The 22580-nt window shown below is 39.2% G+C and overlaps 1 protein-coding gene across 1 annotated transcript in view; it reads left to right on the top strand.

The window, feature by feature from the left end:
- The window catches only part of PGM5 (phosphoglucomutase 5), an 80069-nt gene that overhangs the window by 8032 nt on the left and 49457 nt on the right, over positions 1–22580 (top strand). Inside the window, exons 2-6 of the mRNA XM_054810655.1 lie at positions 659–821; positions 3326–3472; positions 6396–6521; positions 9537–9727; positions 10632–10786. Of these exons, the coding sequence (XP_054666630.1) occupies positions 659–821; positions 3326–3472; positions 6396–6521; positions 9537–9727; positions 10632–10786 (782 nt within the window). The remainder of the gene's footprint in view (positions 1–658; positions 822–3325; positions 3473–6395; positions 6522–9536; positions 9728–10631; positions 10787–22580) is intronic.

Raw genomic sequence — 22580 nt, 5'->3', positions numbered from 1 at the left:
CAGTGTTTAATAAAACCACCTGAAAGCTTTTTTTACTTTAAGAATGGTGGGAACTTCCCCCGCTCAGCTGTGCCCTGGGAAACATACCCTCTTCATCTGGAATAGCCAAGGAGTCACTGATACAGTTGATAGGGCAGGACATCCAAGGGTGTCTTGGTAATAGAGATGTGACTCACAGAGACTACAGGTCCTAGTATGTAGTGATATTTGTGATTACACTGAAAGGCTGCTCCGTGAAAGGCCATTTGCTTGCTGTTCTCTTTTACACAGCTAAAGTCCCAACTCTGCATGCACACAGTCAGCCCTGAACTATGTTGATATTTGAGGGGATTTGCTGGTTCGTAGGGATACCTGTAAAGGTTTGCTAGCAGGATCATAGCCCGGTCCTATGCTTGGGAGCTTTGCAAATCACTACCATGGCTGTGCTCTTTCTTTACTGTCAGTACACATGCCACTGGGGTTAAATGTGCCAGGATACAATATTTTTTGTATTAGCATGCAACCAACTCATATACATATATTTCTCTGCAAACGAATAGGTTCCATACTAGGACTTTACAATTTCTATCCTATACATGTATACCTCTCTGTGTGTGTGTTTATTAATTTTCAAAAGTTTAGCACCATTCAGAGTACTTTGACTTTCTTTTCCACCTAGATCGGCAGATTGGTTATTGGGCAGAACGGTATCTTATCCACACCTGCTGTTTCATGTATCATCCGAAAGATCAAAGCAGCTGGTGGCATTATTCTAACAGCTAGCCACAGTCCTGGGGGACCTGGAGGAGAGTTTGGAGTCAAGTTTGAGGTTGCCAATGGAGGTAGGTGATTTTTTTTAATAACACGTTACAGCATTGCATCTCAGTATGATGTAAATATGCTGACAAGGATGACTAGATGACTTTAACTATGTGTTTTTTGTTTATTCTGTTAAAACTATGAAGAACATAGGCATATCTCTTTCTTTTCCTCCCAGTAATAGGAGTGTATTTGTTTACATGTGTCTGTAAAATAGGAATTGAATGTTCACTGAAGTCCTTGTGGTAACTGTAAGGTTTCTATAAACAGGAGGTTTGCCATCCCATTTTTATAGCATTTTATGTAGTCTGCCAGATCATTGTAACAGTTCTGATCCTTTTATAAAGATGGCTGTGAGGGAGCTCTGTTTTGCTCATATTTCTGTGTTGCTTGTCTGGGCATTTACTTTAAAGTGTGCAATTTCAGAAGTGCTGTAAGCAGTATAACTCATTGTCTTGTGTAGAAGTTTACCCAGGAAATAACTGCTTTTATCCAGGGAGAGGGTTGTACCATTTTAACTATTGCAGTTCCACTGCTGAATAACGGAATTTGTGTATATAGCTAATGCCTTGTTTTCCAAAATCAGCAAGCTAACACATGTAGGTATGTTATACATTATGAATGTTTTATGTTATAGATCTGTGTACACCCATACAACATCACGGTGACAATTGCTGACGCCTTGTTTACTTCACATATGTAGAGTGTTCCATCTGAAAAAAAATGAAAGTGCTTTTGAAACAGTGTTTCCTTTCCCCATTTTGAAGGCGGGAGAACTTGAGAAGGAGATGCTTTTCCCTTGTTTAATTGAAAAACGTGCATGGCTAAACCAGTGTGATTTTATAAACAGAATAGGCTTGAATCCCAAAGACATTAAAGGAACTGTGTAAGGTCAGACTGTGAGAAAGCCAAGGTCACAGCACAAACATACCAGAGCCAAACCATTAGATGCATTAGCACTCTATAAACTTTAAAACACCACATACATCTAAAATCTGTTTGATAAATGGGTAACAGCTGGTGGGGCATTCTTTTTAGTTTGCTTTGCCTTTTAAAAGAAAATTCAGACAGGCTATTAAGCTTTAAATATGAAACACTCCTCAGGCACAGGTCACAAAGTTCAATTATTTATGATAATCAGCAGGACATAATGAAAAGTAGTTCATTTAAGTTGCAGCTGAGAAAATGTGGGTTAAGTATTAGGCAAGGCTTTTGAACTAAGAGAATGGTTAGGCATCACGACAAGCTCCTAGGGAAGGCTGTTGTTGCTCTGCATTCTCGCCCAGTCTGTTTTGCAGATCCAGGTCAGGCAGAAGCAGTTTGTTTCTGTAGCTGTAGGAGAGAATGCAGAGCAATGCTGTGGGATCTCCTGAGCTGGAAATATCATCCATCTGTCAAGGATGATCTGGAGCTAATGAAACCTGTCCTCGCCCCTTGGATGGGTTTGGATCAGATGAGTAAGAAGTAATTTTCTAAGCCAAATGAAGAGTTAAATGACTGTTACTTACTGTGTTACTTTGAACCATCTGCATCTGAGATGGAACACCCTAATTTACAAAGCTGCACTGAATATAGCAGCATTGCTAGAAGAGTGGGAAGTTAGCACGGAAAAGGCAGAGGCTCTGGATTAGGAGAGGGAGCACATACAAGAGAATAAAGGAAGTAATTTTTCAGAGTGGAAGTGTGGTTTTGATATAAGCAATGAAGAGTCAGATAAACAGGAAGGAATTTTGTTGTATCGCATACTCAACTCTTGCACTGTATATGACATAGCTTATCTGGTAATTTTTGCATCAAGGCTGCAACTTTTATTTGATTGACAGTAAATCTTTAAAAATTGAGCCAATCTTCAGGATTTGGCAGTAAAAGTAATGCACAAGTAAGATGTGATTTCTGTTTCTGAATGACATAATTGTTCCAGGTCATAATTGCCTGTTAAGCAATTAAGGGATTTTGAATTCTAACAAAGATATATTTCATTAAGCCATTGGAGAAAAACTGCAAGAGAACACCACTGCCAGACTCGTAAGACTTTTAAAAATTATAATTATGTATAATGAAATTATGTGAAACACAAAGCTATCTCACCTTCACACATGTGCATTTGCAGGAAGCTCTGTGAAACACCAGAAACTGCTGCTGAAGGATAGGCTTTCCTTTAATATATATGTTGAGATTCTGTTCAGAGTGAAAAATGGCAGGTTTTGAGCAATAAACCCAAAGAAAGATGGCTGTGGGTTTTTTGGTTCCCTCATTCCCCCTGCCCTGGATAATGACTGATTTAAATGCTCTATGTGAACAAAAATGTTGCGAGTAACCACTGAATTTCCATGTTATATTTTTTTCAAAAAATGTTTTAAACCTATGTTACACTGAAAGAAAAGACCTTATTTACTATAGTTCTTTGTTTGGGTATATTTCTTAATAACTTCAATATATTCAGAAAAAAGTTTGCTATACCACTCAATTTTTAAGTAGGGAAACTACATTTAAAAATAATGACCCACCACATTCTTTTTTCTTATAGGACCTGCTCCAGATATAGTTTCAGATAAAATCTATCAAATCAGCAAAACCTTGGAGGAGTATGCCATTTGTCCCGATCTCAGAGTTGATTTATCACGCATAGGAAGACAAGAATTTGATCTGGAGAACAAATTCAAACCTTTCAGAGGTATCAACGTGTGCTTTTATGCATGCTACATCCATTGATTCTAAATATTAGAATAGCTGCAGAATGATAATGGCTAATTATTTAAAGAGAACTTTAATTCTTCAAAATGCCTTAGTACAAGTTTGTGTGTCCAAAGAAGAGCAATGAAGCTGGTGAAGGGTATGGAGCACAAGTCTTATGAGGAGCGGCTGAGGGAACTGAGGTTGTTTAGCCTGGAGAAAAGGAGGCTGAGGGGAGACCTTATCGCTCCCTACAACTACCTGACAGGAGGTTGTAGCCACATGGGTGTTGGTCTCTTCTCCCAAGTAACAAGCGATAGGACAAGAGGAAATGGCCTCAGGTTGTGCCATTGTGGGAAGGTTTAGATTGGATATTAGGAAAAATTTCTTCACCAGAAGGGTTGTCAAGCATTGGAACAGGCTGCTCAGGGAGGTGGTGGAGTCACCATCCCTGGAGGTATTTAAAAGAGGTGTAGATGTGGGGCTTAGGGACATGGTTTAGTGGTGGGCTTGGCAGTGCTAGGTTAATGGTTGGACTTGATGATCGTAAAGGTCCTTTCCAACCTCAGTGATTCAAAATGTTAGGCAGTATAGGTCAGTGTTGTGTTTGTTTTGCACATAAGCTGAGTTACAGACTTTTAAGTGCATCAGCCCTTATCATTTAGCCAAAAACCTTTGCCAAATATATGTGCTTAGGCTTGCTAGTAGTTCAACACCAAACACAAACTTTTTGGGACTAGTAATGGTTTGCTTATGTAAGTCTAATTGACAAAAGAGTTTGTATGAGTCTCAGTTTGTTTATTTTTTTGCTCACACTTTCTAAAAAGTTGTGAGATGTGTAAGGCACTATAAATCCAGTGACTCCAAATGTAAAAGGAGTGTTTAAGCACATGTTTAATTTTCAGCGTGTGAATACTTTTATGCCTATACTGGATTTAAAATGAGCTAACACAGCTGTTTTGTCCTGAAGGAGTCAAAAGCAAAGGAAGGGGTTCAGACAGTATTTCAAATACTGTAAAACTCTGTGTGGCCTCAAGAACTCTTCCTCATTCCAGATGTCCTAGATGTAAAGCCAGTTTATTTTCCACCAAAACATTATTTTTTGAGACACATTTTGATAAATAAAGTTTTCGATTAAAAAAAATCTTAAATTATATTTTTGATTGCAAAGAACACATTTGACTTTTTAGGCAAACAAAAGCAAAAAAAGTTCAACTCCAGCACCACTCTGGATGACTGCCACAATTTTAAATTTTGCTTTTTCAACTTTTTAATCTCTTCAAATTGTATTTTTCTAAATCAAAAAATGTGTAGTATGAAAATAGATTAAAAATAATTGCAAATTGTCTGAATGTTTCTCTAAGGAAACATAATTTCCCAATCATCTTTTCCCAGAATACATCAATTGTACTGGGACAGTAGAACTGCCAGGGATCCCTACTGAAGCAATGTAATTGGCTCACAGGTGCATGAATAAGTATAGTTTACACAGGTCTAAAGGCAGAATGAAAGTGCAGAAAGCAAGCAAATCATTTGAAAAGTATTTTATGATACTAGCTGATGTATTTAAAACTTTTTCAGTTTTATGAACTAACTGCTGTGAATCAAGACTACAGTGGTGTTGAAGCAACTGAGAGTAAACCAATTTGGTTTTGAAGGAACTAAAATAATTTTTAGACTTTAATCCTACATGCACTTTATCTTAACATGTGTGAGCAGCTCCACTGAAGTTGAGGCACTTGTTCATATGTGTAAAGCATAGAGCCCACTTAAATGTTGTTAGAAGCAAGGCATAGAAGATACGCAGTAATGTAATTTTGGTAAATCCTTGAGACTTTCAACATGTACAGTAAAATTAACTTATTTTCAAATAGGTTTTACAATTTGTTTTTCAGCCCTGAGAACCGTTTTTTTGTTTTGTTTCTCCATTCAAGTGTATGTTCACAATCCATTCTAAGTGTTTTTTTCATGCTCAAAAAATGTGTCTGTCATTTTCATGTTAGCCTAAAGAGCAGCATTAGGGTGAGGTCAGTGTTTCTCAGGAAAACTGGCTGATATTCTAAGTAATAATTTAACTTGTAACTAAAATATTTTGATAGTCATTTAACCAGATAAAAAGACATTTGTATAACATATGCTTTTTAATTTAATGAGGGAAAGTAATATGTTCCAAGATGACTGAGAAACATGGCTTTTGACAGTTGTTTGGTAACTGCTTTCATTATGACAGACTTGCTTTCATTAATTCATTTTAGTTTAATTTTTTACATCCAAAAGAACTAGAAGAATTTTAGTTCTCTGCTTTTATGAATTTAGAATTCAAATTAGCAATACATTAGCATAACACAGATGATGTATCTGAACCTAACTTTCCTAAATCAGTGAGATATAAAATGTAAAAGTACAGTGGTGGATGGACAACAAACTCAAGACAGAGATTCCGGGTGCCAAAACTGAGAAGAACAGGCTGTATGTCTCTCCTGATAGAGTGATGCAGATAGATGCTGCTGTCAGATGGAAGGATAGAATCTGTGGCTTCAACTTGGCATGGACGTCTTCTATCCTCTGAGAATAAACCTGTTTAGCTTGAAAAGTTGTTCAGTGATTTAGTGAATGATACTTTACTTTGATATAATGTAGTCTCATTAATGTTTTCAGTGAAATAGGAACTGTCAACTTACATTATCTCTGCAGTCCTTTAGCAGGCAAAACTGTTGATCTTTGCAAGGCTTAGAGCTTGACAGTAGCCACACTGAAATCAGTGTGGCTTTGACTTTGCTTCTCTGGGCTTCAGAGCAAATCCATATTATGTAGAGGTTGCATGCTCTGATTTTAGTTGAGGTGCGTGGCTGCTGGAAGTGTGCTAGAAGACATATTTTTCTATGTGTGAACCGTAGCAAGTTTTTTCTACCTCATTTTTCTAGTGGAAATTGTGGATTCTGTGGATATCTACCTCAATCTCCTGCGAAGTATCTTTGACTTCAATGCGATCAGAAATTTGCTGACTGGACCCAACCAGATTAAAATAAGGATTGATGCCATGAATGGAGGTATGAACTGAAGTTGTTATCAGGACAAAATTGTAGGTACACTGCAATAGTTTCCCAGTAAAGGTACAGCATATAAAAGTCAGAATGTTTAGTGAGGTTAAGGCTAATAAGAAAGGATTTGAACATTATACTAGTAACATAGGCAATCTTAACAACAGGCTAGGTCCCTTGTTAGGCAATGAGGTTTATCTTTCTTGATAAAGAAGTGAAGGCATATGTGTCAAATAAATGTTCTCTTTCTGCATTTGGAAGCAAGCAGGATGAGGTAATCTTGCCATGAGAGGGTGATGAAGTAAGTTGCAGCGTGCAGTATCAAAGGAGGTTGCAAGGCAATCTCTACTAAGAATAAATTCTAAATGGTATAAAATTAGTTCAGTCTGAACAAATTGCACCCAAGAGTCCTTAAAGAGCTGGCTGAAACCTCTGTCTCACTAACATTAACTGTTAAAAAATTCCAGTATACTGGGGGCAAGAAGAAAGAAAGTGACACAGAAGACAGCAAGGGGACCAATTTTGTGCCAATATTAAAAAATTATAAGCCGTGTCACTTGGGGAAACAGATCACTACGAGATCTATCTTAGGCTACATTGTGAAAAAATAAGTAAAGATTTCTACAGATAACGAGTTGAAGGATAGGAATGTAAGTAATGCCGTTCAACATTATCTTATGGAAAACAAATTCCATCAAACAAACCGGGTTTCATTCTTTAATAGTATTACAAAAACAGACTGATAAAGGGAGCTGGATAGACTCACAAAGCTTTTGTAATGCATTTTATCTAGTACAGTGTGATAGTCACTATTCAAAAGATCACAGTGGGCACACAGTCAATGTGAACGCCCAGTTCACAGGCTGTGGCAAAAGATTATAGTGGGCATAGAGTCAGTGTGAACACCCAGTTTTGCCAGGCTGTGGCGAAAGGGCAGACGGTGTCCTTGAACCATGCAGACGGAGCAATGGGGAAGGCACTGCCTCCTGACATGTACGGCACTGGAGAGAATGTTACTCAAATAGTGTGTAGAGCTCTGATGTCCAGATCTATAACTGAGTGTTGAAAAATTTTACACAAGGTTAAAGAGATGCATAGTCTGGCTCAGGGTTAGAAAAACTGATGCATCACAAAAATTTTAAAGGACTGAGTTTGTTTACTTTACTTATGAGGTGATAGAGAATTGGCTTTATGACTTTGTATCTTGGTGGAGAAATAGCCATACTATAATACATAGTATACATACAGTAAGCATATGCAAGAATATTTGTTTCTACAGCAGACAAGTTTTGTTTTGGGTTTTGTGTTTTTTTGTTTTGTGGGGGTTTTTTTTTCAGAAAAACTATTTCTCAGTCTTCTATTCCCCAAAATACCAAAAAGAATCAATAGAGAGAAGTTGAGGCCAGACAAATTCAAATTGAAATGTAGCTCACGTGTTTGTCAGTAACATTGACCAACCACTGGAGCAATCTACCAAAGATAGTTGGGGTTTGTCCATCAAACATGGACACAGACATTGGTGGCATCAGATCAAAAGACTTTCTGGATGAGATGCATTAGCCAAAAGTGAGTCACCAGCCACAATATAGTGAACATTAGAGAGGACCACATGTGTGCATGGACAAACTGTCTTCCAAAGTTTGTTTTAGCTCTGCAACTCTGGAATATGCTTTTATGCCTGTAGACATTGACAGTTTAACATTGGCATAGAAAAGAGTAATTTGTCAGGAGTCTACTCTTAATAAGAACCTGAATCATTGTTTACTGTGTATTTTACAAAATTAGCATCTACATTTTCTTGAACACAAGTTTCTCACATAGTTTTACCTCAGGTTACAGTTGCTGCAGTCAGCAAAATTTGGGAATAAGGTAGGAGGAAGAGAGAGCACAAGAGAGTAAGCTCACTCGTGAATTTTTTACCGCTGAGAGACCTGTTCACATGTGCCTCAGGGATGCAGAGAGCTCAGTCAGTTGTTAGCGTCTTTTCAGCCACTGAATGCACGGGTGTAGATTTCATACACCATGAACATTATAGTTTGTCCATAGAAGCAAAAGATTTGATTGCGGGGTTGAACAATGTTCTGTACAGTTTGATGATGACTACATTGCAAGGTGTGTATGTATTGAGAATCCTTTTATTTCTAATCTGAAATGATAGAAATTTGCTATTAATACTTAGAAAATATTACTTATAGTTGTTTAAAATGAAAATTCATTGATTAAAGGATAGAACATTATATACTTTCATTCAGGGATTAAAATTAGAATGGGAAATTTCTTTCAGGACAGAAAGAAAAGGCCCAAGATGTTAATACAGAATGTAGGTAAAATAAAATGCTGCTCCAAAATGAACCCGAGTGATGTTTTGGGATACCCCACTGCATTGCATATAATAATTATGATATATAATAGCATGAGCTGGGGTCTTAGTTGTTCATATCCTTAACAAAATAAAGAAGTTATTTTGGAGTTAGTTTTGAGAAAGTTTTTATTTATTATCTACATGGTAGTAACTAAAATATGGCAAAATTCTTTGGTGGACAAACCTGTTGTAATTTTAATATGAATTGGAATGTTGAGGTAAATTTATTTCCCATTTGTATTCCCCTACTGTTTACTTTCCTTGCTATTATATGTTAAACTGTTTTTTGCATTCCAGGACACATAGAATACCATCTTATTTTTATTCCAGTGAGGAAAAACCCTCTATGTGTATGATCATTTCTTTACTTAATAATGGGTAAATAAAACTTGCATCTTTCACCATTGAGTGATTACTTTCACACTTCCACTAATGAGGAACTGTGTTTTTAATGCTGAATTGCCAATTGATTATTTACTGGGGGGACAATCACATACTCCTCTGTGAAATAGTAGTTTGGGTTTGGATTTTTTTTTTTTTGCTAGAACAGATGTGTAGAATTGCTGAAAGTATGTTTTGTATCAAGTCTCCATGGTGCTGTGAAAAATTTGAATGTCAAGCATACGCTTTTGTGATTGCACGGCAGATTTCTGTTTTTGCAGTTATGGGACCTTATGTGAGAAGAATCCTGTGTGATGAATTGGGAGCTCCTGCAAATTCTGCCATAAACTGTATTCCTCTGGAGGATTTTGGTGGACAGCCTCCTGATCCCAATTTAACATATGCAACTGCCTTGCTGGAGGCTATGAGAGGTGGAGAGTATGGATTTGGAGCTGCTTTTGATGCTGACGGAGTAAGTATTTTGATCTGTCTGGAGGTTTCACCATAGTTGTTGTTTTGTCTGGGGTCAGATATGGGACATGTAAGTATAATTTATTTGCTTTTCAGTAAGCCCTCAAAGCTGAAAGCGATATTACTTTCAGGTACAGATGACAGCATTTGCAACCCATAAATCAGACACATATGTTGTAATTTGTCTCTGCAGATGACTGCAAATCGAGCAGGATTTGAATTCAGAATGAGAATTCTTTAAATATTAGGCTGGTTTTATCTTGTACTGGTGTAACACTTATTCCCTGGTTAGGAAGAGACAGCATATATAGATGAAATGGACTTGTCACGGTAAGTAGTAACTAATTTAAGTAATTCTTGGTTAACACTGTAAATTGAAGGATTTTTAGCTAAATAAAGCACTGAATCATAATCTTTGTTTCAATTTTTTTAATGTGATAATTCAGCAGTATAAACAGTGAAGTATTGCAAAAACAGCTTTCTGTCCTGACAGGGTGGGAGAAAGATGAGAAGGTTCTGAAGAACAGAAGCTGTTTTCTGTTGTCAGTAAACACAAAACACCCTCCTACTCCCTGCATAGAGTGTGTCATTGGCAAAAAGATTCTCCTACACAAGCATTCCCTGGCAGAAACAGACCTACTAAAGTAGTATGTAGGAGGCTGAAGCTACATGGATGGATCTGGAACTTTGATTTGCAAGGCTGGAGGGAGTGATGGTGTGACAGTGAGATTATAAACCTGCCAGGATGGTGCCAAGAAATTATTCTGCCCAAAGAGGGATGCGAGTAAACCCAAAGCCTGTTCCTTTTTTTTTTTCCCCTATCTACAGTGTATTTAATCAAAGAAATTACCACTCCCCCAAACATAGGATTTAAGATCCCTTTTTGAATTTCTTGTCTTTTCCAGGACCGCTACATGATCCTTGGCCAAAATGGTTTCTTTGTTAATGCATCGGATTCGCTGGCTATCATTGCTGCCAATCTGTCTTGCATTCCATACTTCTGTCAGATGGGTGTCCGAGGATTTGGTAGGAGCATGCCTACCAGCACAGCCCTGGACAAGTAAGATGAAACATTTATTTGTATCACCTTCGTCATTACATTACTTATTTCCCTGTTTTGTACTCCTTAGCAATTCCAAAATTGTGAAGTCTTTTGGTAACGATTGTGAAAATTAGAAGCTCTTATGTGCTTTATTGTTTTAACTAGTTTCAATGATATTTTGATCTTACCTAGACTAATTTTATGAGCCTTTTCTTGGATGAAAGTAGTTTAAGTCAGCCTGGAAAAGAAAGAAGTAGGTTAAATCTTTTTAAGCGTAAAAACACTTGACTGGTAATTCCTTTTCAAAGTACCTTCCTCTTTGTCATAGTGAATAATGGTTTACAGCCTAATCTGGCAGCCCTTCTTATGAAAGTCATGGAAGTTTAAAACAGATAAAGTACTAATTCAGAACTAAACAAGCATTTAAAAAAACCCAAAAAACCGAACAAAACCCTCCTGTTATTTTAAGCAGTTGAAATGTATCATCTATTATGATACAAAATGTTCCAGAAGGGACTGCAAGAAGTTATGAAATCCATTCCCAGTCCCAAGGCAGGTTAAAAGTATACCTAAGCTATTTCTGACAAGTCCAATCTGCTCTTAAAAGATTTGCTGAATGTGCATCCTGTGTTAGCAGCTGAATTTTGAGCAAGTCTTAGCCAGGCCTAAATGTTCTGTAAATATATGCATAAGAGGATTAAGCTAAATATTATTGCCTTATATATTCTGTGTGGAAAGAGCATTCACTGAGATAACTGTGTCTCAGTGTTGATCTGATTGCATAGCCTTGCTAACACAAGAATGATCTGCTGCCCCTACTAAATGTGTCTAATCAGGAAACAGTAATTTTGAAGTGAAATATAGCTCTTATGAAAAGATTGATTTGCTCTTTGAAAAGCGAGGATATTAGGGTGCTTCCTGATTCGGGAAACTTCTAAAAGTTACTAAATTCAGAGCTAGAAGCTTCCCCTGATGATTGACAGAGTCCTCAGGATAATATTCCTTACTTGTAGGTGGATGGTCTAATTTAAGGAAATGCTGTTAGGTCGGAATTACAGAATCATAGAATCATAGAGTGGTTTGGGTTGGAAGGGACCTTAAAGACCATCTAGTTCCAACCCCCTGCTGCGGGCAGGGACACCCTCCACTAGACCACGTTGCCCAAAGCCTCATCCAACCTGGTCTTAAACACTTCCAGGGTGTCAGGGTTTGCTGTATTTTGTTCATTTTGTTTAGAGATCCAAAAATCTCATTGTTTAAGTGAAAGCTATTATTATGTTGAAATACAGTATAAAATAGAGGTTCATTTTGTATGTGCAACCCAGGATATCTGCATTTCTGTAAGACTTGAAGAAACAGTGACATTTAAATATGTTTGTCTTCTTTCTTAAAGTTTGGTAAAGTATGAATGTACTGAAGTCCCCTTCAATAACACTGTGACTATTTGAATTATGTTTACTTGACCTTCTGGAGTGCAGATCGTCTCATGGTGATTACTGCCTTATTTAGTTCTGTGGAGCTAGGTCTGATTATTAACTAAAACTGGGCAATTGATAATGATGGAAGGATATAAGTATTTTCCCAGACACTCTTACAAATATTTATTATTATGAAGTTTGCTGTCTGTATCCAGGGCGCTTGATTTTTTTTTCCACTTTCATTTTGTGGTTGTTTTTGTTTTCCAAAAGATTTAGAAGTTACATATTTTCAAAGTTGCTCAGTTTTGTTTTGTGACTCATTTACATGCATCACAATCCAAAATACCTGAATTTTAATTTTCTTTAAAAATGCCATAATCTCGTCCAGAGATTCTTATGCTTTGATGGCCAAAATTCTATAACCTGCTTAACTTAAGAGTGCCAGTGCTGAACTCGCCCATTAAAGAGCCCAGCTTAGGCCTGAAAGCCCATTCAGTAGTTCATCTCTTAAGCAAGTCACTTTTCCTATATATATTGGCTAGCTACATGGGCTGGAACACAGTAAGGAGTATAACAAACAACTTCTTCAGAGGTTCACTGCATGAATTATCAAGACATTGGGTCTTCCAGGATTCCCAGTGAAGCCCACTATAAGGAACTGCTGAAATTCCAGTAAAGATGGTTGTCTATAAGAGGCATTTTTCAGTAAAATCATAGAATGTCATTGTCTGAAATCCAATGTATTGCTTGAAGGAGTGGATAACAGAGGTTGATTCTCAGTATAGGTTTCATGTTGAACTGAATTCCAGTTTCATGTGTCTATAAACATAAGGGACAGTTCCACTAGTGTCAGTGATATCTTACAGTGGGACAGTGGGTGTAAAAGAATATGTGTAAGGCATTCATGATTCCATTCCCATGGACTACTGTGGAGGGTTGACCCTGGCTGGAGGCCAGGTGCCCACCAGAGCCGCTCTCTCACTCCCCTCATTCACCAAACAGGGGAGAAAAGGCATAACGAAATGCTTGTGGGTCGAGATAAGGACAGGGAGAGATCACTCACTAATTATCGTCACGAGCAAAACAGACCGAACTTAGAGAGGGAATTCATCTGATTTATTACTAGGCAAAACAGAGTAGAGGAATGAGAAAATAAAATCAACTCTTAAAACACTTCCCCCCACCCCTCCCATCTTCCCGGGCTCAACTTCACTCCCGGCTTCAAACCTTTCCCCCCCTCAGCGGCACAGGGGGACGGGGAATGGGGGTTATGGTCAGTTCATCACATGGTGTTTCTGCCGCTTCTTCGTCCTCAGGGGGAGGACTCCTCTCATTGTTCCCCTGCTCCAGCATGGAGTCCCTCTCACAGGGTGCAGACCTTCAGGAGCAAATTGCTCCAGTGTGGGGTCCCCCCACGGGGTCACAAGTCCTGCCAGCAAACCTGCTCCGGCGTGGGGTCCTCCACGGGCTGCAGGTGGAATCTCTACACCCCCTCATCCTTCCTCCATGGGCTGCAGGGGGACAGCCTGCTTCACCACGGTCTTCACCACGGGCTGCAGGGGGATCTCTGCTCCGACGCCTGGAGCACCTCCTGCCCCTCATTCTGCACTGACCTTGGTGTCTGCAGAGTTTCTTACATCTTCTCACTCCTCTCTCCGGCTGCAAAAGCTCTCCCTCTCTAAGTGTTTTTCTACTTCTTAAATATGTTATCACAGAGGCACTGATTGGCTTGGCCTTGGCCAGCGGCAGGTCCGTCTTGGAGCCGGCTGGCATTGGCTCTATCAGACACAGGGGGAGCTTCTAGCAGCTTCTCACAGAAGCCACCCCTGTAGCCCCCCTGCTACCAAAACCTTGCCATGCAAACCCAACACAACTACCTAGCCAATCTGCAAGAAAAAAACCCAGCCTTTTGGAAGGAGAATAATATTCCCAGTACAGTGAGACAGAAAGAAAAAAAGCAAGATTAAGCAATTCTCTGTTGAATTAGCACACCAGTATAAGGCTTACTATTAAAATTCTAAAACCTCAATGTACTTCTGTAATAGGGAAGTCCATTCTCTTCCAAAATGTGCTGATACCAGACAGCATATTGTTTAGTGTGAGGGACAGCATCCTCTCTGCGTTTACTGCTGAACGTCTCACCTCCAATATAATAAAATCAGTAAGGAAAATATTTTGTGCTCTCAGTAGAAAATTCAGAAGAGAATGGATAACACTACTTGCTAAGTCCTGCAGTAGGTTTCATTTTACTGCTTACTAGTGTATGCTTTATATCTATTGTCCTTTTTCTTCCTTGATCCTTTTTATTCCTTTCTAATGGACTGGTCTTATGTGCTCCACAGACAACTGTCACAGAACCCCTTTGTGTACCTTTCTATAAAGCTCATGCTTTCAGCTTGTGCACTGGAAAGAAAATGTTAAAAAAATAATTTAAAAATTGTACTGGGAATATTAATTCTGGCAGAAAAGAAGGAAGTAATCACAGAGTAGTGGAGCCTGGAAAGGATGCCTCGACATCATCTAGTCCAACACCCTGGTTCAAAGCAGGGTCAACTCAAGTGGGTTGCTTAGAGCCACGTCCACTTGGGTTTTGAGTATCTCCAAGGATGGAGACTCCACAGTCTTCCTGGGCAACCTGTTTCAGTTTTTCACTCTGAGTAGAAAAGTTTTTTTTTCATAAGTAGAAACAAAATTTTCTGAATTCCAGTTTGTGCCCATTGTGTCTTGTCCCATCACTAGGCACTGTTAGAAGAGTCTGGCTCTGTCTTCATTCATCCCCTCACCCCCGCATTGGGTATTTATGCACATAGATAAGATTTCCTCGCTGAACCTTCTCTCTTTGAGGCTTAGCAATCCTATCTCTCCTAGTATGACAGATGCTTCAGTCCCCTAGTCATCTTTGTGGCCCTTTGCCAGAACTGCTCCCATAGGTCCATCATCTTTCTGGGGAGCTCAGAACTGGACTCAGGACCTCAGATTTTCTCACCAGTGAAAAGCAGTGAGGAGGGCTTGATTCCCTCTACCTGCTAGCAATGCTCTTCTAATGCTGGTCAGGATGTTGTTTGGCTTCTTTGACGAAAGGGCTTATTTGCTGGCTTATGGTCAACTCATGGTCCACCAGGACCTCAGGTCCTTTTCTGAAGAGCTGCTATCCAGATGTTTGGTCCCAGTATGTACTGGTGCCAGGGATTATTCCTCCCCATGTGTAGGACTTGGCATCGCCCTCTGTTGACTTTTATGAGGTTCCTGTTTGCCAATTTTTCCAGCCTGCTGAGATGTCTCTAAATGGCAGCACTACCATCTGGTATATCACCCCTTACAGTGTTGTATCATCTGTAAACTTACTGAGGGTGCACTCTGTCCTATGGTCCAGGTCATTAATGAAGATGTTAAACAATACTGGCCACAGTATTGATCTGTGGGGAGCACCCGTGGTGACTGGCCTCTGGCTGCATTTTGTGCTGCTAATCACAACTGTTTGACCCTTGGAATTCAGCCAGTTGTCAGTCTACCTCACTGCCAAGTTACCTATTCTATGTTTCACCATTTTATCTACAAGGATGTTATGGGAGAGAAAGTTGAAAACCTTGCTAAAGTCAAGATCCACTGCCCTCCCCTCATTCAGTGAGCCAGTCACCGTGTTGTAGAAGGCAATCAGGTTGGTCAGGCATGATGTCCTCTTCATAAATCCATGCTGACTACTCATGGAGGACCTTCTTGTCCTCCATGAGTTTGGAAAGGATTTCCAGATTCATTGCTCCATCACCTTGCCAGGGATTAAGGTGAGGCTGATTGGTTTGTAGTTCTCTAGGTGTTCTTTATTGCTCTTCTTGAAGACAAGAGTGATACTTGCTTGCTTTCAGTCTTAGGAAGGCTCCCTCATGCCACAACCTTTTGAAGATAACCAAGAGTGTGCCTTTGCAATGACTTTGGATAGCTCCTTCAGCACCTGAGATTGCATGAACTTACGTATGTTTAGTTTCTTTAAGAGTTCCCCCATGTATTCTTCCTCTATTGAGGGTAAGTCTTCCTCACCTGACACTTCCATTATCCCTCACCTCACTCTTGTCTTTGGAAGAAGGCTGTTGTGTTACATAGTGCTAGTTACAGTAGAAGGTATGAATTGTTAAGGTGAGTGAAACATCTGACAGTGAAAGCTTGTGAGTATTGGTTAAAATGGACTTAATGAAATAAAGCCTAAAGAACTTCTGAATAGTGATTTTAATAAAATGAGTAAAAAGTTTTGAGTGGAATGTTACACATTGTCATCTGATGTCAGCTGTAATCTATCCTGTTTGCGTAACTTTCCAAAGCTGCTTGGCTTTTGCCTTCTTTGCAACTATTCACTATCTGTAGTTACACCAATGCTAAAGATTTTGCTTGAAGCTTCTAAAATGGACATCAAAATATGCACCCAAGTATTTGTGGTGGGTTGACCTTGGCTGGCTGGCTGCCAGATGCCCATCCAGCATTACTCCCCATCCTCAACAAGACACGGGGAGGAAATAGGATGAAAGAGCTCATGGGTTGAGATAAAGACAGGGAGATAGATCACTTGCCAATTACAGTCATAGACGAAAGACTCGACTTGAAAAAAATTAATTTATTGCCAATTAAAATAGATTTGATAGCGAGAAACAGGAACCCCACAAATTAAACCAACACCTTCCCCCCAGCCCCTTTTTCCCAGGCACAACTTCACTCCTTCATTCTTCTTCTACCTCCTCCACCCTAAGTGGTGCAGGGGATGCGGAATGGGGTTGGGGCCAGTTCATAACAGCTCCTCTCTGATGCTCCTTCTTCCTCACACTGTTTCCCTGCTGCAGCGTGGGCTGTCCTCATGGGCTGCAGTCCTTCAGGAAAAGATTTGGTTTAGTGTGGGGTCTCCACCAGCTGCAGTTCCTGCCAGGAAATATCTGTCTGCTCCACTGTGGGTCCTCTTCATGGGCTGTAGGGTAATCTCTGCTCCAGCACCTGGAGCAGCTTTTCCTCCCCTTCCTTCTTCTCTGACCTTGGTGTTCTCCTCAGTCCTCACTGCTGGGCAGCTTTTTGCCCTTTTAAAGTATGTTTTTCCAGAGGGGCTACCAGCTTAGCCGCTGGCCTCCGCTTTGCCCTGTGGTGGGTCTGTTGGAGCTGACTGGAACTGGCTGTGTCCATCACAGGGCAGCCCTGGCCTCTGTGAGGCCCTGCAGGCCCTGCTGGCAACCCTGCCATATACACTCAGTACAACATGTAAAACGAAATGCCTTAAACACTTAAATATTTTCTCTTATATCTAGACTGTCGTTCATTCAAATCAGCATTTATTTCATTTGAGATAGCAGATACATAACAGACCTTCTTATTTACAAAGATTAAGTGGTAAGTTTTGTTCTTGTTCACACTAGTCTACCTCCATGGGTTTCTTAGACATGTCCCACTTACCTTGCTAGATTTAATCTTGAAGTATGATAGCTCGACTTAGTCATAGTTTGGCCTTTAATGCACATGCAGTACCATTCAATTCCATGGGAACAGTTGTTTAAAAATACTTTGAAAAGTCTTTTTTGTTAGTGAACTAGAAGAAATAAATAAAGGAAAAGAACATTCAGGGCCAACTGTTATCTACGTGTGGGTAAGAATAAGAAAAAGACTTGATTAACAAGGGAGGGAGAACATGCGTAATAAACAGAGTACTTAAAAATATCTATCCTGTGCTGTTGAGTGCTGATATTCCGTATTTACCGTATTCTGTTGTTCTAACACTAGAAATTGAGAAACTGTTTTAAAATAAAGATGATTGAAAAGACAATGGCAACATTTGTAATAGTAGTTGTAGTAGGGTAGGAGAAATGGTGCCTAGGAAAAGAAACGAATCTTGTATTCTACTTGATAGGTCTCAATCTTCCTAAGAAGTTAGGAAATGATGACTTCAAGCACATCTAACTGGGATTTAATAATACTGTCACTACTCCATAATAAAATTAAAACACTTGCAAATCTTTTCCCAGTGGTGGTTACCAGAGTAGGTAAACAGAGATAATGATGGTCAAAAAGATCTTGTGTGTGAACATTCCTTAACTTCTTTTCGTGAGAGAAAGATAGATTGTGCTAGGCATGCTTAATTGTATTTGATGGTATCATGACAATGTCTCTGGAACAGCACTTCTTTGGTCCTCAAGCCCCACAATTGTCTGAAAGGTGTAATTTGGTTTGTGTCTGCAAAATGAATCTTCTTATTGTATTGTACCCAACTCTCTCTTTTGGCCCACTGCTGGACCTTGGTAATAAGCTGTCATGTGAAGGATTTGGGTCAATTTCTGTTCACTTGGCTGCTGTCTTCTGAGGTCATGGGCCTCCCTCCTGAAGTCTATGCTAGAGAGCAAAGGAAAACCACCTCTTCTTACGGTGTGTCCATATTGCGTGGCCACAATTTAGCCCAAAACATTGTATTAGAGCTTTTCCTTAGCTGTAAAAAAGTAATCATATGTAGTACTTGAAAGAAAGGATTTAGAAAATCTGATGCTTTGTTCACTTGTGTGCATGATGATGTGTTGTTTAATAGTTTTTCACAGTGCATTATTAAACTTAAACAGAAGGAAGCAATAATCCAGAGGACTTAAATGTTGCTTAGGAATACAGCATTAACAGATGGAGTGGTGGATTAGAAGAGAATTCACTCAAGATGTCTAACATTCACATGTGTTTGCTTGAAGTGACTCCTGGAATATACTAATGTGTACTGTAGGGAGAGTCTAACACTTGACAGGAAACATCTGCTTTAATATGCTCCAACATCAACAGGATTGTGGCAGTACGTCCCCAGACTTCAATTCTCTGGCAATATGTACCCTTAGGTTGGTGTTCTTTTTCTTGTGGGCAATGTGAAGGAATGTGTATGCTGTTCAACAAACTATTATTTTTCATATCCTTGTATTCTGATTTATCTGATACCTGCATAACAGGAAAGGAAATTAAATACTGAGATGTTAGCTAATAGTCTACTAAATGAGAATCACAAGGGTGAGTAAAAATTGTTTCTGCAGGAATTATGAAGCTGGGTGGGTGTGGAAAATAGCAGTCAAGTTGGTACAGGAAAAGAGGGTTATTTAGAGAATTCTACTGTGGCTAGCATTATCTAATCCCTTGTTTCTACAGCCAGGTCATTGCAACAGCATATAGGTGCTCTGTAGACTTGAGACTTCCATTATCCCTCACCTCACTCTTGTCTTTAGAAGAAGGCTGTTGTGTTGCATAGTGCTAGTTACAGTAGAAGGTATGAATTGTTAAGGTGAGTGAAACATCTGACAATGAAAGCTTGTGAGTATTGGTTAAAATGGACTTAATGAACATCCTTTACTGTTGAGTTGTAAGGGATTCTTTAACATAAAGACTTCTCCAAGTTATAAATACATCTTTTTACGTGGTTGATACTGCAATCACTCTGACTGCGATTTGTTCAAGTTATGCAGGTTGTGACCTTGCTCTTTTATTCTTCCTTCAGTAGGATAAGTCAGTATCACTTTCTCTTATCTGGACGAGGCTTGCTGTGAATTTTTTAAGACACCTCTGTCAAACTGATTACATGCCATGCACAAGAAGTTTTTAAATTAGATGGAGCAGAAGAGTAAGTTCTGTTCTGGAATGCTGCAGAAGGACAACTGCATAAAGCCGTCATGAAGATAATTTGGCATGTTTGAAACATAATGCAAAGTTGTTGAGCACTGTGATGGGAAATTTGTTCAGGATTTGCAACTTTTAAAATAACATTGCAATATTAAAAAAAGCTATTTAAGTCCTCTGTATACTTATATCTAGTAAAGAATGGTAGTTTTTCTGTACCAGCTTTCAAATATGTTATGCATGTAAATGTTTTATTTACACAGATATGACGTGTTTGAAAAAAAAAAAAAACCTACTGTCATTACAAGACATTGATGTCCTTTCATTAGATGTGCTTCTTAGTTTAATTTCTACAACATGCTTGTAATCTAGCTGTTATGTTTTCATCCCTGAATGTTTTATAAGCAGTGGAGGTGATTTATCATTGCAGCTATTTTAAAGGATATCTTTAAGAAGACGTCTTTGTCTTCTTGGTATTTTGTTTGATGCTGGCTTTGACAGGCTTTAGTGTAGAGTGGTATAGCAAGCCCCCCATATTATTTGCTATCCAGTGTTTCATTATCGTAGCCTGCACTGATGAAAATATGCTTCCCATGTTGGTCATGGCAGGCCACATTTTGGATGTATGTGGGGTAAGTGTTTATTCTTAGCACTTCTCAGGACAGCAGCAGAGTCTCAGATACTTTCTCAGCCACAGATGGGAATGAACCTTCCTCAATGTACTGCGTACTTTTGAATTTTCCAGGTGAGAATGAATTGATACTGCATCTTGTGTTCTTCAGTGGCTGTATTTCATTGCTGGGGAAGAAAAGGGCAGAAAACATGTTGCTGTCCTGTGAAATATCAGTAGGAAACTCCGTCTTGTTCCTTACGGCTGAATGGCAAGAGAAGCTAGGCAGTCCTGTGGCTTGCCTCCTTTGACTTGGCACACAACTTAGTTTTTAAGTCTGAGAGGTATTCACTTGCCAGAAGGCAACTGATCCCTATTAACAATGGCAGGCTGCTGAGCAGCCTTACACCACATACGACTCTTACTCTCATTCATAGTTAGTTGCATTCTGGCCTGTACCTGGAGTGGACAGCTATAGCTGCTTAGCCTAAAATGAGCAGGTTCGTTGTTTGTGCAATGTGCAGCTTTTAGGACTGAGCGCAGAAAGGTGTATTGAAAGCTGTCTTCATTTAAAAGGAAAAGATGAGTTAAAAACTATGCAGTGCTCTGTTTCCAGCTTAAGTCTTGGCTATACATGAGGTCAGTTTGTCCAACCAAAGTTAGAGCAAGATTTGGTGCTTGGTGTGGCATAAATACATTCTGTAAACTTGATTGACTCTTACTAAGAAATATGTTTATTTGCCATTCTCACAAACAGACTTTTGTCTGAGCTTAATATGTCACATGTGAAAAACTACCCAAGAAAAACAAACTTTTTGCAAAACGTTCTGAGCAGGCCTTGCACTGTGCAATAGACAGATGTTGGGTAGCAGAAGGTCCACAGTTTTCTTAGTGCTGCATCTGTCTTATATCTGAAAAAGTGTAGAGCTATGAATAAACAACAGGAATTCTTATAAATGTCCTGATAAAAAAGTTCAAAAGCGTTTTAATTAAAACAATGTGAGGAAGTTTACAGCAAGCCAGTTACAGAAGATTTTGTGACTGCTAAAAGACAGTTTAAAATAAAGGCCTCTTTTCTTTCAAGGGCTTACGCAGTCTCATTTTGGGCTTCGAACTAGAAAGGCTCCCACATGGATTAGCGTGTGTGAACATGTTTGTCTGTGCTGGACAGCACAGCTGGTATCAGCCCAGGAGCAACCTCTCCCATCAAAGGATTTTTTGTAAATGGATGACCCTCATGAAGAAGTCTTCCTGCTGATTTCAAAGAAAACCTTTCTGGCACAGAATTTCAAAATAGTGTGTTTAAAATTCTGCTTCTTATGTGTACTAAAGTATAATTGTCTGCAAAGTTACTTAGATTGTTTACAAATTAAGAAGACAGGAACTTGTTCTTTACATTCTAGGTGTTTTGAAGAAGATCTCTTAGACTGCAATAGAGCCAGGGTAAACATTATTTGAAGAAGTTTGAGAGTCATGCTAGAACAGATCTTACTTTAAGTCATAGTCACTTGAATTGTTCTTAATTCTGGAGGATCAGTTCTGGTTCCTTTTGTGGGAAAATGAAAGAAACCTAAGATCTTTCTAACCTCAGCCATTCTGTGATTTTGTAGTAACAGTCTATTTCTATGGCATATTATAAGTTTCTTCTTCCTTTTTAATTTTCTCTATTTCTGTAAATGCTATCATAAAGTTGTGAAACTGCTTTCTTCCTTCCCAGCCAGGTATCACAACCACACAGAGCACTTACTAATTCTTACTCTCTAAAGTGCACAGAACAGTTTGCAAGAGAGAAAAAGCAGGAGTAAGGAAGGAAATCTGAATCTAAATTATATCATTAGGAAGCTACTAGCATAAATCATGTCTAACCAACCTGATTGGCTGGGTGATAAAATGATTGAATCTGTCAATGAGGTTAGGGCAGCAGATGTCACTTACTTCCAGTCTAGCAAGGCTTTTGACACTGTCCCCCACAATATTCTTGTGTCCAGCTCAGGACTTTATGATTTGGGTGGGTGGACAACTAGATAGTTAGGAGTCTTGGTTGGTGGTCTGTTCTGTGACCTGTCCTGTTTAACATGTTTATCAGTGGTCTGGAGGAGGGGATGGAGGGCACTCTAACCAAGCTTGCAGATCACACCAAATTGGGGGGGTACCTGTTGGTACACTGGAGGGCAGAGCTGCC

This window comes from Grus americana, chromosome Z (assembly GCF_028858705.1).
Source record: "Grus americana isolate bGruAme1 chromosome Z, bGruAme1.mat, whole genome shotgun sequence".
Lineage (NCBI taxonomy): Eukaryota > Metazoa > Chordata > Aves > Gruiformes > Gruidae > Grus > Grus americana.
This window is presented reverse-complemented; position numbering and strand designations above follow the sequence as displayed.